The 19,707-nt window shown below is 45.9% G+C and overlaps 1 protein-coding gene across 1 annotated transcript in view; it reads right to left on the bottom strand.

Moving 5' to 3' along the window:
- The window catches only part of LOC119386546 (2-amino-3-ketobutyrate coenzyme A ligase, mitochondrial), a 90,243-nt gene extending 74,507 nt beyond the window's left edge, over nucleotides 1-15,736 (bottom strand). The window contains exons 1-2 of the mRNA XM_037653825.2: nucleotides 15,581-15,736; nucleotides 12,352-12,557 (exon numbers count right to left, since the gene is read on the bottom strand). Of these exons, the coding sequence (XP_037509753.1) occupies nucleotides 12,352-12,557; nucleotides 15,581-15,605 (231 nt within the window). The 5' untranslated portion in view covers nucleotides 15,606-15,736. The remainder of the gene's footprint in view (nucleotides 1-12,351; nucleotides 12,558-15,580) is intronic.
- Nucleotides 15,737-19,707: the final 3,971 nt, after the last annotated feature.

Raw genomic sequence — 19,707 nt, 5'->3', positions numbered from 1 at the left:
GACATTTAACAAATCGCTTGTTATTTCCCTGCTGCACTATAGCGAAATTCATTTCAGAATTGCAACGGCTTCGGCATGACAGGCGCCGTGTGGGATTCCGGGCTTCGGATTCAACTAGCCATGACCAAAGTTGCTGTGATCAGTTGCAACGTTGTAAACGACAGGAAGAAACCCAAGCTAATCGCACCATAGTATGCTTACTTCTACATTACACTATCCTTGAATGCAGATCAGAGTTGTTAAAACGTGTCTTTATATTTCATTATTACCCTAGAACTGCTAATTGCAAAATCACTGTTATCGACACCGTCTGGTCAAATGCCATTATACAGTCGAACCTCGTTAATACGTACCCGCTTTAAGCGTACTAACGGTTAAAACGTAGTTGCGACGAATCCCCGACCGAGTCTCATAGAGCCTAATGCATTCGCTGACCGCTTAAGCCGTAGTGCTTCGCCCTACGCCTACCGGTTAGTGCGTACCTTGCGTACCGCGATAACGTTTTGTGCCATAAAATTTTACTGCGCCGCTGAACTTCCCGACGCCACAATGTGCCGCCAAAGGTTTTCCGTCTTTTCGAGAAGTGCGTAGATCGGTCGATCACTGATTCCGACTTCCGCGCGATTGCGGCGACGCCTTTGCGGGTAAGCATCGGGAAAGAACGAAGGTGAGGCAGCGGCCACCGACGAACGCGCCAGCATGACTTATCGCCGACCTTATCACAATAAGTATCTTCAGATATCTGCTCGGGCACGCATGCGGCGCAGCACTGCTTTAAGCCTACTGCACGCTTTTAATAGGCGACAACCTGAACGCGCTGGGCTGCCTCGTGCGGGGCCGTGTTCAAGCGCGCGCCGCTTTGTAGAAACGAAAGCCGCTCGTTGTTGCGGAGTTGAGCGTTGCTAGTCGTGGGCGACGAGAAACCTCCTCGCATAGACGCTATCACGCTTGCGGGAAGTTCGTCATCGCAACAAGCTCATCTGTGCTCATCGCCGCATCTGTGCACTGTCTGGAGCGAAGTGGGTACGAAGAACACTCCCACGAAAAATGCGCGCGTGCGGTACAGCAAGCGGACCCGGCGGCCCGGCAGTGACGGCGTGAGCCGAGAAGGCGACACGCTGCACGCAACTAGCCAGGAGACGATCGGCTCCACGCAGCCGTACAGGGTTTCACTGGAACTGTGTCAGTTTTCATTTAGTAGCAGATCGCGGTACAGACGCACACACATATATCGCGGAAAGCCGACGCTGTCCGTTCTGTCGCTACGTCGGTCACTGCGTATACCGGACCCTGTAATAGTTCCGAAATGCCCCTTGGCGTCGCCACCGCGCGCTATCCGCCTCGTGCGCTGCTGCTTTCAGTGGTACTGGTGGCGCCACCAACGGCGGACGGTGGCGATAGGTGGATCTGCGCGGCTCAGAGAAGCCGTGGGTAAAGCGCCTGTTACTCTCCGTTTTTCTATTCATGTTTCATTCTGGTTTGATATTTGTACTGCCGACGCTGCTCCACTAGACAACCATGCCGTCTGTTACGTCCATTGTTCTATATTATTTGTTTTAAAATGACAGGCCCGTTTTTTAATGCGTGCGCGCGATGCACTGCGTACGTTTCTTACGTGCATGTGTCCAAGTTGTTTGCGTGATCTGTTAACACAGATGAAATAAAAATTGTTGCAGTACAAAACAGCATTCTTGTTTTATAGGGAGTATGCACTGAAACTGAGCCGCAATGTGGCGCTGCGGTGCCCCGAGCTGGGCGCCATTTTTGCGGTTCTCGTGCAGCAGCCGACCCACGCTTGCTACTGTGTTTGCTGTGTGTACGCGCTAGGTGTTGTGTGGTGTTTCCTTGCCTTCCGTGTACTCGCGTGTTTCATTAACGATAGTACGGCGTTAGAACTGTCCCCTACCACTGCGTGTTGCATGGACTTGTAAAAGTGCCCAAGCCGCAGGATGTTGTTGCGCGTCGAGCTGCGTCAATCGGCTATGGTGAACTGCGCTGTTTACGGTTGCTCCAACCGCACAAGGAACAGCCCCAACGACGAGAACTTTCAACGGATAGGGTTCTATGTCGTGCCGAAAGTTATATCAGGACAGTGTGCGAAGACAACGGAGCTGTCGTCAAAGCGGAGAGCTCTATGGCTGAGCAGAGTTCGTCGCTAAGACTTGGACGAATCGCCGCGGCGACGCACTACCGCGTTTGCGGGGCGCATTTCATCACAGGTGAGCGCGGCAGCAGCATAAAATGCATCTCCTCGGCGTTATATTTTACGTACAGCACTGCAGCGTACGTTCCATTTCAGGAAGACCAGCTTATTCGATGGACGAGGCCAATCCCGACTGGGCGCCGAGCCTCAATCTCGGCTACAAGTCCACAACGCACGCTAAAAGAAGCGCGAGCAACAGCCTACCTTTGAAACGACGACGATGTTGCCATCACGAAGAGTTTTCACCCTTGGTGGCTCCACGAGGCCGCTTGTGACATAATTGTGAGCCTCCAAGGATTTGTAGCTCTTAAGCTGCTCCCGCGTCACGAAACTTGTCCCGTGAACAAGATAATCGTTGATATCCGCACGGTCTACGCTGGGATAGCAGCCAACATCGTTCGTGAACTGGTCATCGGAAAGCGCCAAGGGGTCGTCGCTACCGCATTTTGCGACTTTGATGTGGTATCTCCTGCGCTCGGGATCAGACAGCGACTTGGCGTAGTCGCTGAGCAGCATCTTTTCACTGCAGCAACACGGCGATCGCTTGCACAGCCAGGCAAATGACTAGATCCGTGCAACACGCAGTGGTAGGGGACAGTTCCAACGCCGCACTATCGTTAATGAAACACGCGAGTACACGGAAGTCAAGGAAACACCACACAACACCTAGCGCGTACACACAGCAAACACAGTAGCAAGCGTGGGTCGGCTGCTGCACGAGAACCGCAAAAATGGCGCCCAGCTCGGGGCACCGCAGCGCCACATTGCGGCTCAGTTTCAGTGCATACTCCCTATTGAACACCCCAAACAGTACAACAATGACTATTACGGCTGTATGCCTGCTTAAGAAACGCACAAAAGACACGCGATTTTATCTTCGCCCAACACTCGTAGCACTCAACTAGGCCAAGAAAACCAAAATCTAACTTGCTGAACGTTTTAACAGCCGTCACACAGCTGCATAACAATGCGTGAAAGTACTGTAGCAAATGACCAACAAACATTCACACAGCGTTTTTTTTTTTTGTTCACAGACCGTATTAACATATGAGGAAGTTCTAACTGCATTGCAATCACATATTTCGGAATATCTAATCACTTTCACCATTGAAGCCACAATCCTCTAACACATGCGCTTTAAATTGAGCATGGTATTACTCAGACTTATACAGGAAATGCGCACCCGTGGCATTACTCAGATTTATATAGGAAATGCGCACGCGTGCAATGTATCTCGTATGCTAGATTCTCCTTTGGTACGTGCAGCTCAAAATAAAATGCGATACTAGAAGTAATGTTCGTGGAGTAGCGAGCATATAGCAGAACAACTACTTACAGCTTCACTTACCTTTGCCAAAACGGTATTCCAATTGCAATTCAATATTAACCGACGCAACAACGATAACAACACGCCTGTTGCACACAGGCGTACCAGGTTGACGCTCGAGGCCAAGCGCGGTATTTTAAGTGTAGCACAATCGTGCGCGTACAGTACGCTAGAATATTCTGGCACAATGTCGTCAAGCTTGCAGTCACTTCAGCGGTTCCCACGATGTAGCACCAGTTGACGTCCTCGCGTCATCAAACTTCTACGACGCCGAGAACTACGCACACAGCTGACTTGGAAAAACGCGGTCTTGCAGGAGGCCATCTTGTCCCGCAACCAACGGAGGCGTCTGAAACATTGCCGTTGATGAGATGGCAGCTGAACGAAATCAGGGCTCGTCGTCCGACGTGTGGCCACCGCCTTAACACAATATTAACGTTGCAACGTTCAAGGAAGACGCGACGAGCCCAGCCGGTCTTGTCGGGTACGCTACAGCACAGTGCACAGCGCGCGCTCTCACGGCCACCGAAAGAAATAAAAGAAAGTGGAGAGAGGAGTTAGCTTGGAGCATGGCCAGTCGGTGGAAGCAAGAGGACGTGTTGCGTCGTCGATGTGGCGTATTGTTGAGAGATGGCGCTAGTTTGTTTTTGCGCAACGAAATCGCAAACTTGATTCAAAATGCATGGGATCCTATGGGGGGTTGGGAGAGGGCACATCTTCCTTTCTCCTCGCTAGTCACCAGGGGAGACGAGCGGTGGCGCCACCATACCGATGCACGAGGCGGATATCGGACGGTCGTGCGAGAGTACCAGAATCTTTTCCCCAGTTTGGCAAAAAGAAAGAAAAGGCTTTGCAGTGGGTACTTTAGGCAATATTTGCTGGTGGCACTGTATTTCTTTGCTGGCGGCGATGACGCGAGGAGATGCAAATTTTTACTTGGTGGTTAATGCGTACTACCGTTTAGTGCGTAGTTATGCGGCGTTCCCGGCAAGTACGCATTAACGAGGTTCCACTGTATTTAGATGTGTCGCAGCACTGCCAAAAAAAAAAATGTCATTCAGGAGCTTAATGCCTTAAAGGAATACTGACACAAATTTTGATGGCGAGATAACTTGTGGGGTAGAATGGCGTGGACACAAACGCGTCATCTACGAAATATCGATGCGTAATATAGCCTACAACATATTTAAAATCAATTTTACCCCTTTAACCAACAACCCTGAGCTGTAGTCGTCACACGAGTTTGTACCAATATCGCCAACGACGAGTCGCACTCGTCCGGCCCGATTTTCCACTCCTTCCGCCACCAAAGATCTATCACGGTCATCAATTGCTTTGCTTGCAATTTCCGACCCTAGATGGCGGTAGTTGTCTATGAAAAACCACATTTCCTGCCTTTCGCGCGTGTTTTAAGCGTGGCAACAGTCATTTCAAAATGCCTCTTTGCAAGAAGAATGCCGGTGGCAGCTATGCTCCACGAAAAAGAGGTGCTTCTTGGAATAGTACAGAAAGCAGCGTTAGTGACGACATGGAATTTGTGTCCGACAGCGACTCGGACATTGTCTTTACCCTGGATATCGCTTCAGATGACGACGAGACATGACAATGACGCTTCGACACCATGCTTCGAAATCTACCACACAAAGAGCAACTATCAAACACGAAAGCTTTTGTTACGACGAACCAACATTTTTCAGTGTGTTACCGTGTATTGCATCAAATAAATATTTTGACTTTCAGTACGTTCTGACCCATTACCACGGCATGCATTGAGGGACAGCTGCCCTCAAAAGCGGTTTTTTTCTTTTTTAATTTCTGTGCTGATTCTAAACATTTCTGTGCTATTACAATGATGTAATATATTTTCAGAATCAGAACTGCATGGAAAAAATTATGACTATTTGAAAAGAACTGGTGATCTTGGTACATTTTTCGGCAGTTAAATTGGCGGTTAAAGGGCTAAAGTGTGCATCGCACCACTGCACGCGAAATGCGCTTTTGGTTTGCCTGTAAACAACCAACCCCTATCTGCATCACAAGTTTGTGATGGCAGCCATGATCTTTGCGAGCACTCTCTCCCAGCAGACCTTTTCAATGGAAAGAGGGGGCAGACTTGTACGGGAGAACAAAGGCTGACGTCCTTGCCTCAGCAGTGCATTTTTGAGGGTCACACATATTTAGGTCTCAGAGGGGTTGTAGCAGCACCCAGGAAGACTTCGTTGAAAATAGTTGTCAGTGCGGTGCAGTGTGTCTGAACAGAACGAAAACAAAAAAACCAAAAACGAAAAAAAAAAACAATTTTTACCGGAACGAAAACGTAACCGAAACTTTATCTATTATTTCATTCCGGAGCGAAACCAAAATTTTTTTAATCGTTTTTTGGTTCACGAGAAAACTTGGCAATTCGGAACAACTGAGGCCATGCAATATGGGCAATTATGCATATCTCAGGGTACAGTATTAGCGCGTACCTCAGGCAGGAATTCCGAAGCAAAGATATGTTTACATTGTGCAAGAAAGGAAAACAGTGGCAACCAGAAATATTAACGCAAGTGGACTTCTGCATGCCTGTCATGCAGGCCAGCGTGGAGAGAGAATTGTTGGCGTTGAAGTTTGTTAGAGCGAAAGCTGTTGTGAGATCACAACAGCCAATTTTGGCGCCATAGTTGTCCACCGCCAATGGTGTCCATAACCGCTATCGTGTGAAATAAGAAAAAAATGAAATTAGAAACAAATTTCTAGGATCGGATGGGATTTTAACCCGTGCCCTCTGCATGGCAGTCGAGTATTCCACCACAGTGTCACAGTGGTGCTTGTAACTCCGTCGCAAAACTACTCTATACAGGTGTCATGTCGGGCCAGGAATCCCGTTAGCATATGTAATATAGCGTGGCAGAAGAGTAAAATAACAACCTGGCAATGAGCCAGTCGTTGAATGCTTTCAACCCGTTACAAAGGACTCAGCCATAATTCTTCATCGTCATCAGCCACAGCACAAAGTGCACATAATGCCTCACAGATGTGTAGCGGGTACCACGATTCTCCGAAGAACGACGAAAAATTACATAGTGGGTGCTTTGCTACATCAGAAAAATTACGACGATTCATGGCGTAGTGGGTAACTTGCATGTGAACTTGTGTTAGTTGCCCCTAGAGAGTCTACAACGGGCTCTAGAAAGACCACTCTTCCAGCTTTCGCTGTGACTGTGCTGCATGTTCCACGCAGGCCTGGCGATTTTTGTAGCATTAGCTACACTGGCCGAGCTGGAGCAATTTCGCGTGGCAGTCCGAAAGCTGTGCTGCGCATGCACGAGGAGCAGTGACGTCACAAGGCACGATGCTGGCGCGCCTCGCCGCGGCAGAGATACTGGCACTGGCGCGCGCCCAGCTGTGTGCCTCTGTTGTACAGTGGCCATCTGACGCTGCACCGGACGTTGGGGCCATAGAGACGGCAGCATGTTACTGCAGTGACCACCGAGCCATCTTTGTGGCAATAGAGAAATGGCGTTGAGCAAAAAATAAATATACGTGTCACATAATGCGTATAGCGTGTGTATGTCACTGAAGCAGCCGTAAGCATGATAATCAAGGTAATCCTAGACAACCAGGAGAGCTAAGAATAATCAGCTGAATCTCAGCTCACGCTACGTATATCCTGGCATAGCCAAGCTAAGCCACTACAATTTTTTTTATCAGAACAGCGGTCTCACACATCAGAGAGTACACAATGGCGTGCTGCTTCTGAGATCGTGCTCACTCCCTCGACACAATGCATTGAGCCCGCGAAAAAAATCGTAATTGACTTTTGAGAAAATAAATACTATGACTTTGAAGGGTACACTTGTTTTGTTCTAGTTGGTAGGAATTCGTGGTACAGTTACTTCCGCTCCTCTGAAGAACGTGTTTTACCCCTGTCCCACTTTTTGAAGAGGAGGGCAAGTAACTATCACAAATCCAATGTTTTTTAATGATTACCGTAACTGCAAATCTTTACATACAAACAGAAAGCCATAACGAACCATTACGGAACATTCTTTTTTCGCTCCCTGGAACAGAAACAGAATGGAACTTTTTACGGTGGAACGAAACTAAACCGAAACGAAAAATATTTCGTTCCTACACTCACGTGCAGGCAGTTTTGTGTGCTCACGTAGCCAGCTATATTTACACGAAAACCACTCGGGGTCCAGAGAGCGCCGAGTGAGGCAGGATGCCTCACTCAGTGCTCTCCGAAATTGAAACTGCGACTGGGCGCTATACAACAGTCTCCGAATAATTAACTGTCGTGTGCTTGAGGAAAGGAGCTTTCCAGCCACGATAAGTGGGTCGTTAGCTACTTATTGCAACAGAAAAAACAAGATGCAAAGCTTTTGTGTCAGTGCTCCTTGAACTACGGAGTGTCATTTCTTGTGCCCGTGTGGCATGGGTATAAGCATATCTTGCACCGTACAGCATCAGCACCCAAAACTCTCGGCATGATGGAGTATATTAGCCCCGAGAACGAACACTGGCGGCGTGGCAGTCGCGGCGATGTGACGTCATGGCAAGGAGTCGCTTGCTCCGCGGCCGAGGATCGCCTTTTTCTGCGCCCGCCGCGTAACCGCTCTTTCGCGATTCGGTGGTGATTACTGCTCATTATTGCGATGCAAATCTCCCAAGGGAGAAGGTAGAAGTTTACACTACTAGCGAAAGTTTAGTGAGCTGTAGAAAGTTTGCATAATATAGCTTATAATTGGCAAATGCCCGTCCGAACGGAAGCTTCACCGTGAAAATGATGATGCACGAGAACAAGACATTCGTTGTTTTCACCGCGTACTCCAAGACATCGGTGCTAACAAATTTACGCTAATGGTTCTAACTTCATTACAACTTGGCGTAGACTCCACGGTTAGAACACGCGTCCCGAAGATTACAAATTAAATTAGGCCGTTTTCAATTCACTAACTACATTGCGGCTTATCGTACAAATTATGTCTGCCTTTGCAGATTATCTAGGTGGTTTGACAGAATTGCGCTTTCTGCTACAGAAGACTTTAGATGAATCTGTCTATCGTAAAGAATCACTTAATACATCCGGGAAATAAACAAATCAATACTGCCACGCACACAATGGTTTAGGAAATTCTGAGGTGTTAGTATATACTTGGACTATGTAAACATTTCTTCTCAACACTCGTCTGGGATTATGAGGCCGTATACACTGATTTGCATAAACTGCTGGTCCGATCAACCGCCGGGTCACAAGCGGTAATGTTAAATTTTCGTGGGAGCACTGTTGATAACAATCGTCTGCAAAACAAACGCCTGAAAGTCGAAATGAGCGTTTTGAACTGTTTCGATGGCACTCTCAGTGACGTGGCCCACGTATTAATTGAACGCCCTTCACCCTAATGAGTCATTTAATGGTCTCGCACGTCATGTCCACATAAAGGGTCATGATGCTCAGGGGTATACCAAATGCAAAAAAAAAAAATAATTTATGAGCTGGCTATCTAAACTAGTACTTATAGAAGTGTAACAGCGCCGTTGCTACGATGCTGCATGAAGCCACAATCTCACAGCAATAAGGAGTTTCCGCAATTAACCTCAACTTTTTTATGTTGTGAAATGAAGCCCCGATATTATTGCGAAGAAAACGGGAAACTAAACATGATGACTGAGTGAGTACACAAGAAAAACAAACACAACAACTACGGCAATATTCTCGGGCGAGCGCTTTCGAGTTATTTTGCGAAGCTCAATCCTGCTTGCGCTTTCGTAATCGTGAGCGGGGCTTGGCACACCCGCAAGAACGCTGTCCACCGATCGCGGATGCGTCCGATGCAAATAACACTTGTGGAGGCGAAGCTATCATATTTTTTAAAGGAATTGCCCGTGAACAACGCAACCTAATAAGGTGAATAAGGTGTCTTGCGTGTCAAGACCACGACATGATTGTGAGACACGCTGCAGATTAATTTTGACCGCCTCGAATTCTTCAACGTGCTCCTGTATCTAAGCACAGGAATGCTGCTTTTCACACCCGTCGGAATACGGCTTGCGGTCGGGAATCAGGCCCATCCCCGAAGTTAGCAGCGCGACACAACAACAAACTTGATCACCCCTTTCAAAGTGTGCACAATGGCGCGCGGGCACCGTTGGGGACTGAGAAGAAAAAATGCATATAACTTCTTCCCGTTTTACTAGGAACATTATCGATGCTGTTTTCGTCATTCCTCTGAAGCTTGAGACAGGCAAAAAGCGAACTTAAACAGAGGAACAGCGCACGAAGCAAGCGCGTGGTATGCCGGCGCGTCACGGCGGGAGTCGAAGAGTCCTTGCCGTGACGTCATCCACGCCTCCCGCCAGGCGGCGCCACCCCAACTTCTCGGGGCTAATACCGCATCTCGATTGTCTGTCCCTACGGCTAACTGCATAGCCAGGCGGGACAATTTCATGGTCACAAATGGTAGAGCATCGGATGTGCAATTCGAAGGTTGTGCATTCGGATCTCAATGACGGAAAGGGTGATTGTTCATCCCCTTTAATTCCTGTCAATTTAAGTGAGAATTGTAACACTACAGTTAAGAAATGTCAAATGATGTCCCCTATGTTTAACACTTTCTTGACCGCACCTATTCCCATTGATAGTATGTTATCGATGACTTCAAGTTCAAGTTTTGGCACTCTCTGAGTGGTTCTGGACAGCTAACACAATACAAGAGGTAAAATAACATGTTTTTTATCAGTTTTGTTTGCGAGTTTCTTTTTTCCACCACGAAAGATTTTTAAACATTGTTCGCAGTAAGGTAGGTGAGCGCTCGTTGTTTCAGACTTCGCGTCGACGTCGCTCGCAGGTGTTCCACAGAAACGGCGAATTTCGACGGATTCTGATTAATCTGAGCGGGAATCTCTGGATGATGGTAGCAACACAGACACGGAAGACGACTTCGATTCATCAGGCTTCAGTACGGACGGAGAAAGTGTGTCAAACCTCCCCGTAACATCAGCAGCTATCCACCGGTAAGTTTCGTCTTCTCCTCGGGTCGTTTTTAGGCTGCCGCGTGTCGACGTAAACATATCCGGTGCGTACTAAAAATAACAGCTCTTATCTGCAAGGTGTTAACCTCATTCGGGCGGCAGCATTTGGCGCCGGCGGCAGAAAGAGCGCAGTTCTCTCCGTGAAGACAGCGCGGAGTGTACTTTGACCCAACGCTCCGGTGTGCTGCGCGGCGGCGTCTTCGTGTTGTTTTTCACCACAGAAGTCGTCAGAGAGATGTGCAACCACACAGATAAGTATGCATGGATGCATACATTCGAAAAGTCAACATACAGTGAGAGGGACGGATCCATGGAGGGAGGTTACTGAAGAGAAGATGAGCAAGTTCATCGCACTCCATGTGTACATGGTAATCGTTGAAGTCCTGCGCTTGCATTGGTGTTGACGACACATATTTCCAGGCCTTCTTCCACCGTCAGTGATGCCACGGAAAAGGTTTAAGGCTCCTTGAGTGTTTCTGATCTGAAGAAGACGACCGTCGCATCCCACGAGAAGCTTCACCACGTGTCTTCTCTATTGCAACACATGAACGATTCTTCTACACTATTTTTTAACCCCGTCGGAACCTTTCAGTGGATGAGAAAATGGTGAAATCTGAAGGTCGGTATGGTATTCGGCAGTATATGAGGGAGAAAGAGGTCAAATGAGGGTACAATTATGGATTTTTACAGATTTGGAACAGGCTACACTGTTCATTTCAATGAATACACAGGAAAATTGAAAAATACCAGAACTGCAAACTATGCTAGGAAAGCCGAACAGAAAAAAAATATTTTTTTTTCCGAAACGTGCAGCCGGCCTTTGTATCACTGCTTCGAGAAACTGCATAGCACGGTGGCATGATAGGCACTAGTGCCTATATTCTTGTATTTATGTAAGTATTTGTACTTACAGAGCTTATATTTCCACTATTATTCTACGAGGGCTTTGTGTTCAAAACGTATATTTCGATATTTTTTTAATGTTTACCCTTTGCAGAGTAGCATTGATGTTTTTATAAATATTTTTCTTTTTGATGCATTTTGCTTTGTTTGATAATTTTTTTATTATATTCGAAATAAATCCCTTGTTTGGAATTAATACTGTTGGAAAGACCAATTCTTTCTCTATCATTTGATACCCTTCACTTTAGCATCAATTATTTTCTGTGGCAGGAAAAAAAATATTTCCTAGACTAGCCAAAAACAACCGATTTTTCCGCGGTCACGAAAGTGTTAATTGTCTGTTGGTTTCATTAGTTTTGTATAAGACAGAAAACGAACCCCTCGGACAATTCCCCTTATTTCGTACTCGTATAGCCATGCAGAGTATAGTATAGCAATGGGGAGGAGGCTAAAGCATAGCATGTCCTCGTATAGTTTGGCAAGGGTTGGGAAAGGGAAGAGGACGAAAAGGAGGAAGCGGGTATGAGCCAAGCAGCCAGAGCATAGCACAGCCATCCACAGTATAATCGATACAGACATCATGAAGAATTGAGAAATTGGTCCATCCTGCAGACATTTTGGTAGAAGTCTGCAATATGATTTCTGGACTTTAAACATTGCTGTGTCTGACTTTTGTTCAGAACCTTGCTCAACCTACCATGTTCCTCGAGTTCTCTACAGAACACACACAACAATGAAATCTATAATTTTCCGATGAAACACTAGCAGCAAAGCTTGAACATAAAATTTAAATGAGTTTGGGCTTCATTAGATTACATTCAAATGAATGAAAATGGAGATTGCTTTGGTTGGTGCAGTGCCATGCACACAAGTGGGCTCCCTCCGTGACATGACCCACCGAGAGTCCCAGGTAGTTGTTGGCGCACAGGTTGAGCACCGGCTTGTCCCAGCCTGCAACGTGCACAGATGCTGCCTGCCGGGAGGTGAGCACCCGTTCAGTCTTGTACGTGCCAGCCTCACGGATGTCTGCCAGTTGCTCCTGCAGGAGTGTCTGCGTGGCTGCCCAGCCACTAGAGGCACGCCGCAGAGCATGCCTGCTCGCAACTGCAGCACCACAGCAACTACTCATGTTCATGTCATCAAACAGACACACAATAGATTTGCACAAAAATCCTACAGATAGTGCCTACTTCAATTTATTACTACAATCTGGTACAACTTTACAAGTCTGCAGCGTTTTCCCCTCAAAGGCACACAAGCCTGCCCCACTCTTCAGGCTGACATCACGATAGCATTGCGGAATGCATGAGCACAACTATTCCTTTAGTCGCGGTGGCTATCGGCTGCAGTGGTTCGGTCATCTGGACTTGTCAAAATGTAGCCGACTATAGCTCAGCTAAATACAAGCACAAATATTTGTGCCAACTATTTCCAGGTTGTCTTAGCAGTATGTTTACCCAATGGGCTCCTTTTCATTTTACTGGTAACATATAGATGCCTCAAGTTCTGGCTGGGCAGACCTTGATTTACATACTTTTTTTTCTCCCTCAGATATCACGAGTCCTCTTTTATAATATCACTAGTGCTCCCTGTTTTTGGACTTTATTTTTCTTGAAATTCGGAGTTTATTTTTTTGGGAGGAAATTCGGTGTTTAATTTTGCGTTATAAGTTGTTGCAATGTGTTCTTATTATTTTATTTCCAATGAAAATGCGTTGCATTGTTGCTGATAATCCCGTTTCTCCATCCTTTCGTTTTTTCTCACTTCCTGTTTATTTACCCTGTTAATAAGGCTGTTGATGTGCACTGCTGTAAACTCACCAAGTGTACACTGACTGCGGGGAGGGGGTGGGGGGGCAGGAGCTAGTCAAGCTGCTTCTCAGCTTTTTTTCCCAGCCTCCCTCATCTTCTTGATGAAAAATAAAGGAACTATTATTATTCTTACTCTTATTACTATTATTATTATTATTCTCAATATTCCGAAACCTCAGATGAAACGATACCTGAACACGAAAACATGCAAACACACTAAGTGTATTCTAGATGTCTGGAAGGTTTGAACGCACAAACACATATACATACAAGCACAAATACTTGGAATACAAAGCACCCCCGTTTGTTCGTATTACAACCTTAAAAAAGCTTGTTGTAACAGACGCAAGCATATTTTACGAGGTTGCTGCCGCTGATGGAGGTGCGCTCCTTTCGATTGATGATTATCAGCTTTGAAATTCAATGACCTTCGAACGTTGAAAATGCCCTTTTAAAATCGGAGTTTATCGGATAAATCCGAATTGTCAAAAGTTTTACCGGCGAGTGTTTATCGGATTTATCCAAAAACACGGAGCCCTACATATCAGCAACCATGTCCAACACTGTCAGATTTTTATTTTCAGCTTTGTGTATTGAGGACATAATCAGGTTATTCGTATCTTTAGTATAATTATTGTGACCACGAAAATCAAAGCAAGCTTTAGCTTAGCTTGCATACATTTGCTATACAACTCACTCAACACACCTACATTGCTTGCAGAGAGCATCACACGTTTACTGATTATAAATAAAGTTTTACTTTTCTTATTATGTATTAATATTTTACAGGCCCCTACAGGCCTCATGAAGCTCTACACCCAGTTTTTCTAACGCTACAGTTCTGTTAATGCAACTATGACCAGTTCACAAAAGAAGTTTGAGAAGCTTTTCACATTAGCAAGTCTAGCGATTGTTGTGTTAGCCAACCCTCGGTGATGTGGCACAAAAAAAGTTTTCTTTTATTGATGAATGTATGACAAGTTTTTTTACTTGACATGCACAGTTCGTGTACATAAGCTTATGCTTCCTTCCAATAAACTTTCATGCAAGTAAAGCACTGTGTGCCTTCCCTCTCTTTCTCGCCTTCTTTTCTTTTTGTATGTGTACGCTGTTTTTTCTTGAAGAATGACTAACCAGACTATCACTGTTGTCCATCCCAAAATATGAAAAAAATATTGTGCTTTCATTTAGCACTCCTAACCAGTTAGCTCAGTTCATGCAGCAAGGCCAAAAAACAAAAGCCCTGTGCCAGACAAGGAGACCAAAAAGAAAAAAAAATTGTGCGCACACTGCACCCTTTTTATTTTTCTGTCAACACACGGCTCAAATAGCAACCTGTTACAATAAGTAAACCTCTTCCTAGGTATTGTGACCCCTAACAAGGAGTAGTACTTTATCACCTGGTCGCTGCTACTCAAGCCAAATTGCATGCTGACTAAAGGCTGCGACTACTTGTCTGGCCATGTGTAGACTGTGTTCCTGCGCCCTCGTCCTTTTTTGCGCTGTTTTTCCCCAGCTATGCATTCAACACTTGATGCATCGTCTCAAAGAAAGGATATCCTTAACAATGAACATGAGTTACTGATGAAGCACTGGCTACACAGAAACGAGGCTCTGAAAGTGAGCCTTTCCTTTGCGTAAAAACAAAAATGGCATCATATTTCGGGTGTGATCGTGTTCTGCCAAATATTTTTGCACATACACTGCTCTTTACTGCGCATAAACACAAATCAGTGCACGCGCGAGTGGTCCCCGATTTGACCCGTTTTTGAAGCAAGCAACCTCCGTATCCACTTTTCGAGTTGCAATATTCAGTTTCCCTGGCGCACGCACTCAGATAAGAACCTGCCTTTCCATCAGCATTTTGTGGCAGTGGCAGGATTTCACCCCGAATGCCCAATGGGACATGCTGCTGGCCGGCTCAATTCACATTCAATTGAAATTTTTCTTTCACTAAAACATCGTCGCAATTTTGTACGTGGCCCCGTTTGAATGCACATCAACAGACGTGCCGATATGAACACGTTTCCTAAAGCCAGCAACCAACTAGCCCATTTCCACGCTCAATGCACAGACTGGCTTGTCCCGCCCTCCGGCTTTTCAGAGCCGCAGGAATTAATGAAATGAAAGCAAGCTAGCGAGGTGATGAAGCGGAAGCGCAGTGTTTCAATCGACTCGCTAATGAATGAAAATAGTGTGACACCGACATGCGAAGCACGCGCACATGGGGAGACTAAACGGCATTCTGTGGCGCGCAGTCCGCGCAAAGCCCCTCGGCGCGGAGATGTCGCATAGCGAAAGCCGGCGATAACGCACCTTGTTTGACGGCCGCAGACAACATGCTTATCGATCTTATCTTGGACGGCGGGAGCTTCGAAATGCGCAGCGCAGACAAACAGCAGGACAGCCAGCAGCAGACAGAAGCGCAACAGGTGGTGGACCATCTAGAGAAGAGAAACTGACCGTGCAACATAGCAAACATAGTGCAACGGAAATAAGGATAGCGGTGGCGTTATGAACTAAAGTAGCCGACCAAGAGATGCCGCCACCATAATGCCGCCGTACAACAGGAAACGGAAATGAGTATTATGCTGCCGATTTTCGTTTTTGGCTGCTGCGCAGGCGGGCGTCTAAAAGTCGTTCAGAATCACGGAGTATATTCCTTCCTCCATGTTCAGAATCCTTTTGTGTCTGTCAGCTACTCCCAAGGAGGTTTAAATGAAACCATTTTATTTTAATCTCCTTGGCTACTCCATGGTCAGCGTGGAAGCTAAAGGGCTTCTTAGCCAATGGGAAACGTAAAAGCCCCTCAAGATGTATTCATCCGCGACGCGTCGTCTGCTCGTCGTCTGCTGGGCGTCTCTTTGGCGTCGGCTCGCCTGCTTTTTCGGTACTTGCTCTCCACAGTGTACACATGTTGTTTGCATGCCTGAAAATATAAATAAATAAATAAATAAATAAATAAATAAATAAATAAATAAATAAATAAGGCTAATAACTCCCCCCGCCCCGCCCCCATCTACACGTAGTGCGGCTATTTTAACGTTACGTATATTACAGCATTCGCGAAGCGTGCATCATTATATCTTCCAACTAAAGGCACTAAGGCTCAGTTATGGTACTGCCGAAAGCAGCTTGATACTGACGATCCGACAGCTCAATATTCAGTTCCGTGTCTCAATGTGTAAAGTACTGTGCGTGCGCTCAGTTGAACAACAATAAACAAAACGTGCTTTTCAATTCGTAAAATCGTACTGCAATGTTTCTTGCGTAACTGGCAAAGAAAATGTTATGGGAAAGTTTTTTTCAACTTTTAGAAGTCACTGCCATTCAGTGTCCATTGTCCATACTGTCCTCCTCGTCAGAAGTTGTGTCCTCCCCTAAACTAACACAAAACCTCTAAAAGACGTCTCGAAACGAAACGGCTACGGACGGCTATAAACGTCTTGGTTTACGAGAAGATCAAGAATAGACATTTTTGCAAAATAAAGCACTTGCCTCTCAAATATGCCTGCGTAGTGTTTATTACCATTTTCAACAGCTACGACATAGCCAGAGTGTATTCTGCCAAAGAAGTCCACAACGTCTACTTTGAGACATTATTAGACATCCTGCCCATGAAACACAAAACCTCTATAAAACGTCTTAAAAGGTTTAAAACCTCTATAAACCTCTATAAAACGTTTTATAGAGGTTTCGTGTTTCGTGGGTGGGGGAAGTGCGCGCGCAACGACTATCTAAATGATTCTTCAAATGTTTTGTCCACGAGCGCAAAGACGCCAAAACGGCATGTCTAAAGAGCGGTGACTGTCGCTTTAGTGAAAGAAGAGACGCAGAAAACAAAGCCCTCAAAATAATTGGTTTCGCTCCGCAACGCGGGTTTCTATCAGCAGTTTGGTAAGTATATTCTTTTCAAGCCAAGGCGGCTAAGGCCGCGCAACGCTCGCGCAACAGCGAACGACAACAGAAGCAAACGCAGGCAAGCCAGGCAAGCATGACTGATGCTACGCAGTCGGAGGCTCGAAGCGGGTGTTGTCGAAGCGCGCATGTTTACCCCTGCATTCAACAACATCTTTTCACTCTGCGCTCCACCTTCACTCAATGTCCATGGCAGATACACCTATTGGCAGGAATGGTAACTAAATATTGAGCAATAGGCGGGATCATTTTGTGAGAACCGTTGTGTCTTTTCTGTTGAATGGTGACGCTGTGCTCAACTCGGTCAAGTGAAGGGTGAGGCTTGTTTCAGAATACTTGTTCCCTTGTTCCTTCCTCCCGCTTTCCCCTCTTCCTCCACTAATTCGCGCCAGCCGTCAGTTCGCGGCGGCTCGATCGGCAGCAGAGCTAGGCGACGGCCGGCGGTCATTTGCGTTTTGTGTAGCGTTGTCAGCATTTGTTTGTGAACGGATGAACGGATTACGGGCTGTTTGGCATCAAGTAACGGTGATCATACTGTCTGTCGCATATTTTCCAGCAGTGTTTGGTGAAACAAGCTTTACTGTGCTTTTTGCGACGGTACGTTCGTCGGTACGTTCGTTTCAAGAAGCGATTGTTCTGCTCACCACCTTCGTTGCAGCCAGACAAACAGCTAAGAACTTGTGCACGTTCGGATAGAGTGCTTTTTTCGGTAAGTGCACCTGACTTTTCGTCGTTTTTACTGAAAGGTTTTAGAATTGTGATTAAAATGTGAACAGTTCTTTGCTAGGTTGAACCGCGTGGTCGAATGCGAAACTATAGAGGGTTTCACTGTTTACTAACAGAGGCCCTGGACCGCTTCCGGTTTCCTGCGCTGGCGTAGGCTAGCAGGATTGGTGGGGAAGAAAAGCCTTGGCGAGTAGCCCGAAGAGTTTCAACACTTTTCTCCCTGTGTCTAGCAAAATATTTGAATTAAATATTCTGCTAAGCTGCACACAACACTAAAAGAGTTAGTCCTTAACTATAAGCGCCTTTCTTTTATGTGAAAGTGGAAAAAGAGTATTCCCTTACTCTGACAAATCTTAAAAAAAAAAAAGCTTTACGCTTCGGTGTTGCAGAATAATAAATGAGGTGACCGGAAGTTTCTTGGGGTACACCACGTGCTCCTGCTAATTGTAAGCCAGACTGACTCGCCCTAATTTGAGTCATTGTGTTTTGCGCGTTACACCTCGTGGCTCCACGCACGCACGCTAGTGACAGGCCGACAAGCATGCTTACAACTACGCCGGCCTGTCGCTGACAAAGTGCAAAGCTTCTACCGTAGGCGCCTCGCCTGTAGGTGCGGTTATGATTGATTGTCGTTTCTTAATACATGACAGCATTTTATCATATCTGTAATTGTAAATATTTCGTTAGAGTGACTTGATGATCTGTTATTTGTTGTAAATCCTGCGTAGCTTACTTGCTTTCGCTGTATGCAGCTTTTCTTCACTGCTGTTTGTGCAAGATATTGGGCCTGAGACCACGCCAGCTAATGCGGAAGCCAGTGCAGTTTCTTTGACGAGACTTGGAGTGCATTCATGCAGAATTTTATTTACGTTGCTGCCGTGCCACTCAGCTTCACCTTGTGCGGTCACCTTCCGACGTGTTTTGTGCCACATTTGGTTGTGCTTTATTCATTAATAAAGCCAATTTGACAGCATCATGGGATAATTTATTGTTGCTGAGAAGCGCGATTATTTATTTTGCGCACCATCCGCTAAACGTCATTTGTGTAATACAGTATACGTGTTGATCCCCTGCGTACGTGTTCAAATTTACTATAAACCGATGTCTTTTATATGAAAATTGGATATGTATGGTGTGCTGAAGTAGCCAATAATTCACGCGGCATATATGAGCGACCGCAACAACTTGATTCGGTCTGCAATAAACGCGAGTAAACTCAGCGTCGAAAATTTATATATGCAACAGTGAGGACATGCTTGGGTGAACAGGTATGTACGTATGTTAGTGATCTTGCTTGATTGTTTGGTCACTTGCTCGACGACTGACATAGGAAGTGGGAGAAAAACAGGAAAGTGCTCTTGCGGGAGCTCTTTCGATCCCTTCAATCTCTACCTTCCTATGGTAGCCGTCAGGCTGCCGACCAAACATGCTGCGAAGACAGTTCTATCAGTTTATTTTATATTTCGAAAGTCCAAAATTTTGAAAACGGCGAAAAAACAAGAACGTCTATAAAACGTCTTATCTTGGTCTTTTAGTTGACGTCTTTTAAAGACGTCAACTAGCGGGACATTAGCACAGCTATCAGACGTCGAAAAGACATCTACGGCTACGGGAATGTCTTGACCAAGACGTCTATTAGTCTTTTTGTAGCCGTTCAAGACGTCTTTTAGACGGCAAATAGCTTCTTTTGTGTTACGTGGGAAGTGCTTTATTTTGCAAAAATGTCTATTCTTGATCATCTCGTAGACCAAGACGTTTATAGCCGTCCGTAGCCGTTTCGAGACGTCTTTTAGAGGTTT

The sequence above is a fragment of the Rhipicephalus sanguineus genome, chromosome 3, assembly GCF_013339695.2.
Source record: "Rhipicephalus sanguineus isolate Rsan-2018 chromosome 3, BIME_Rsan_1.4, whole genome shotgun sequence".
Classification (NCBI taxonomy): Eukaryota; Metazoa; Arthropoda; class Arachnida; order Ixodida; family Ixodidae; genus Rhipicephalus; species Rhipicephalus sanguineus.
This window is presented reverse-complemented; position numbering and strand designations above follow the sequence as displayed.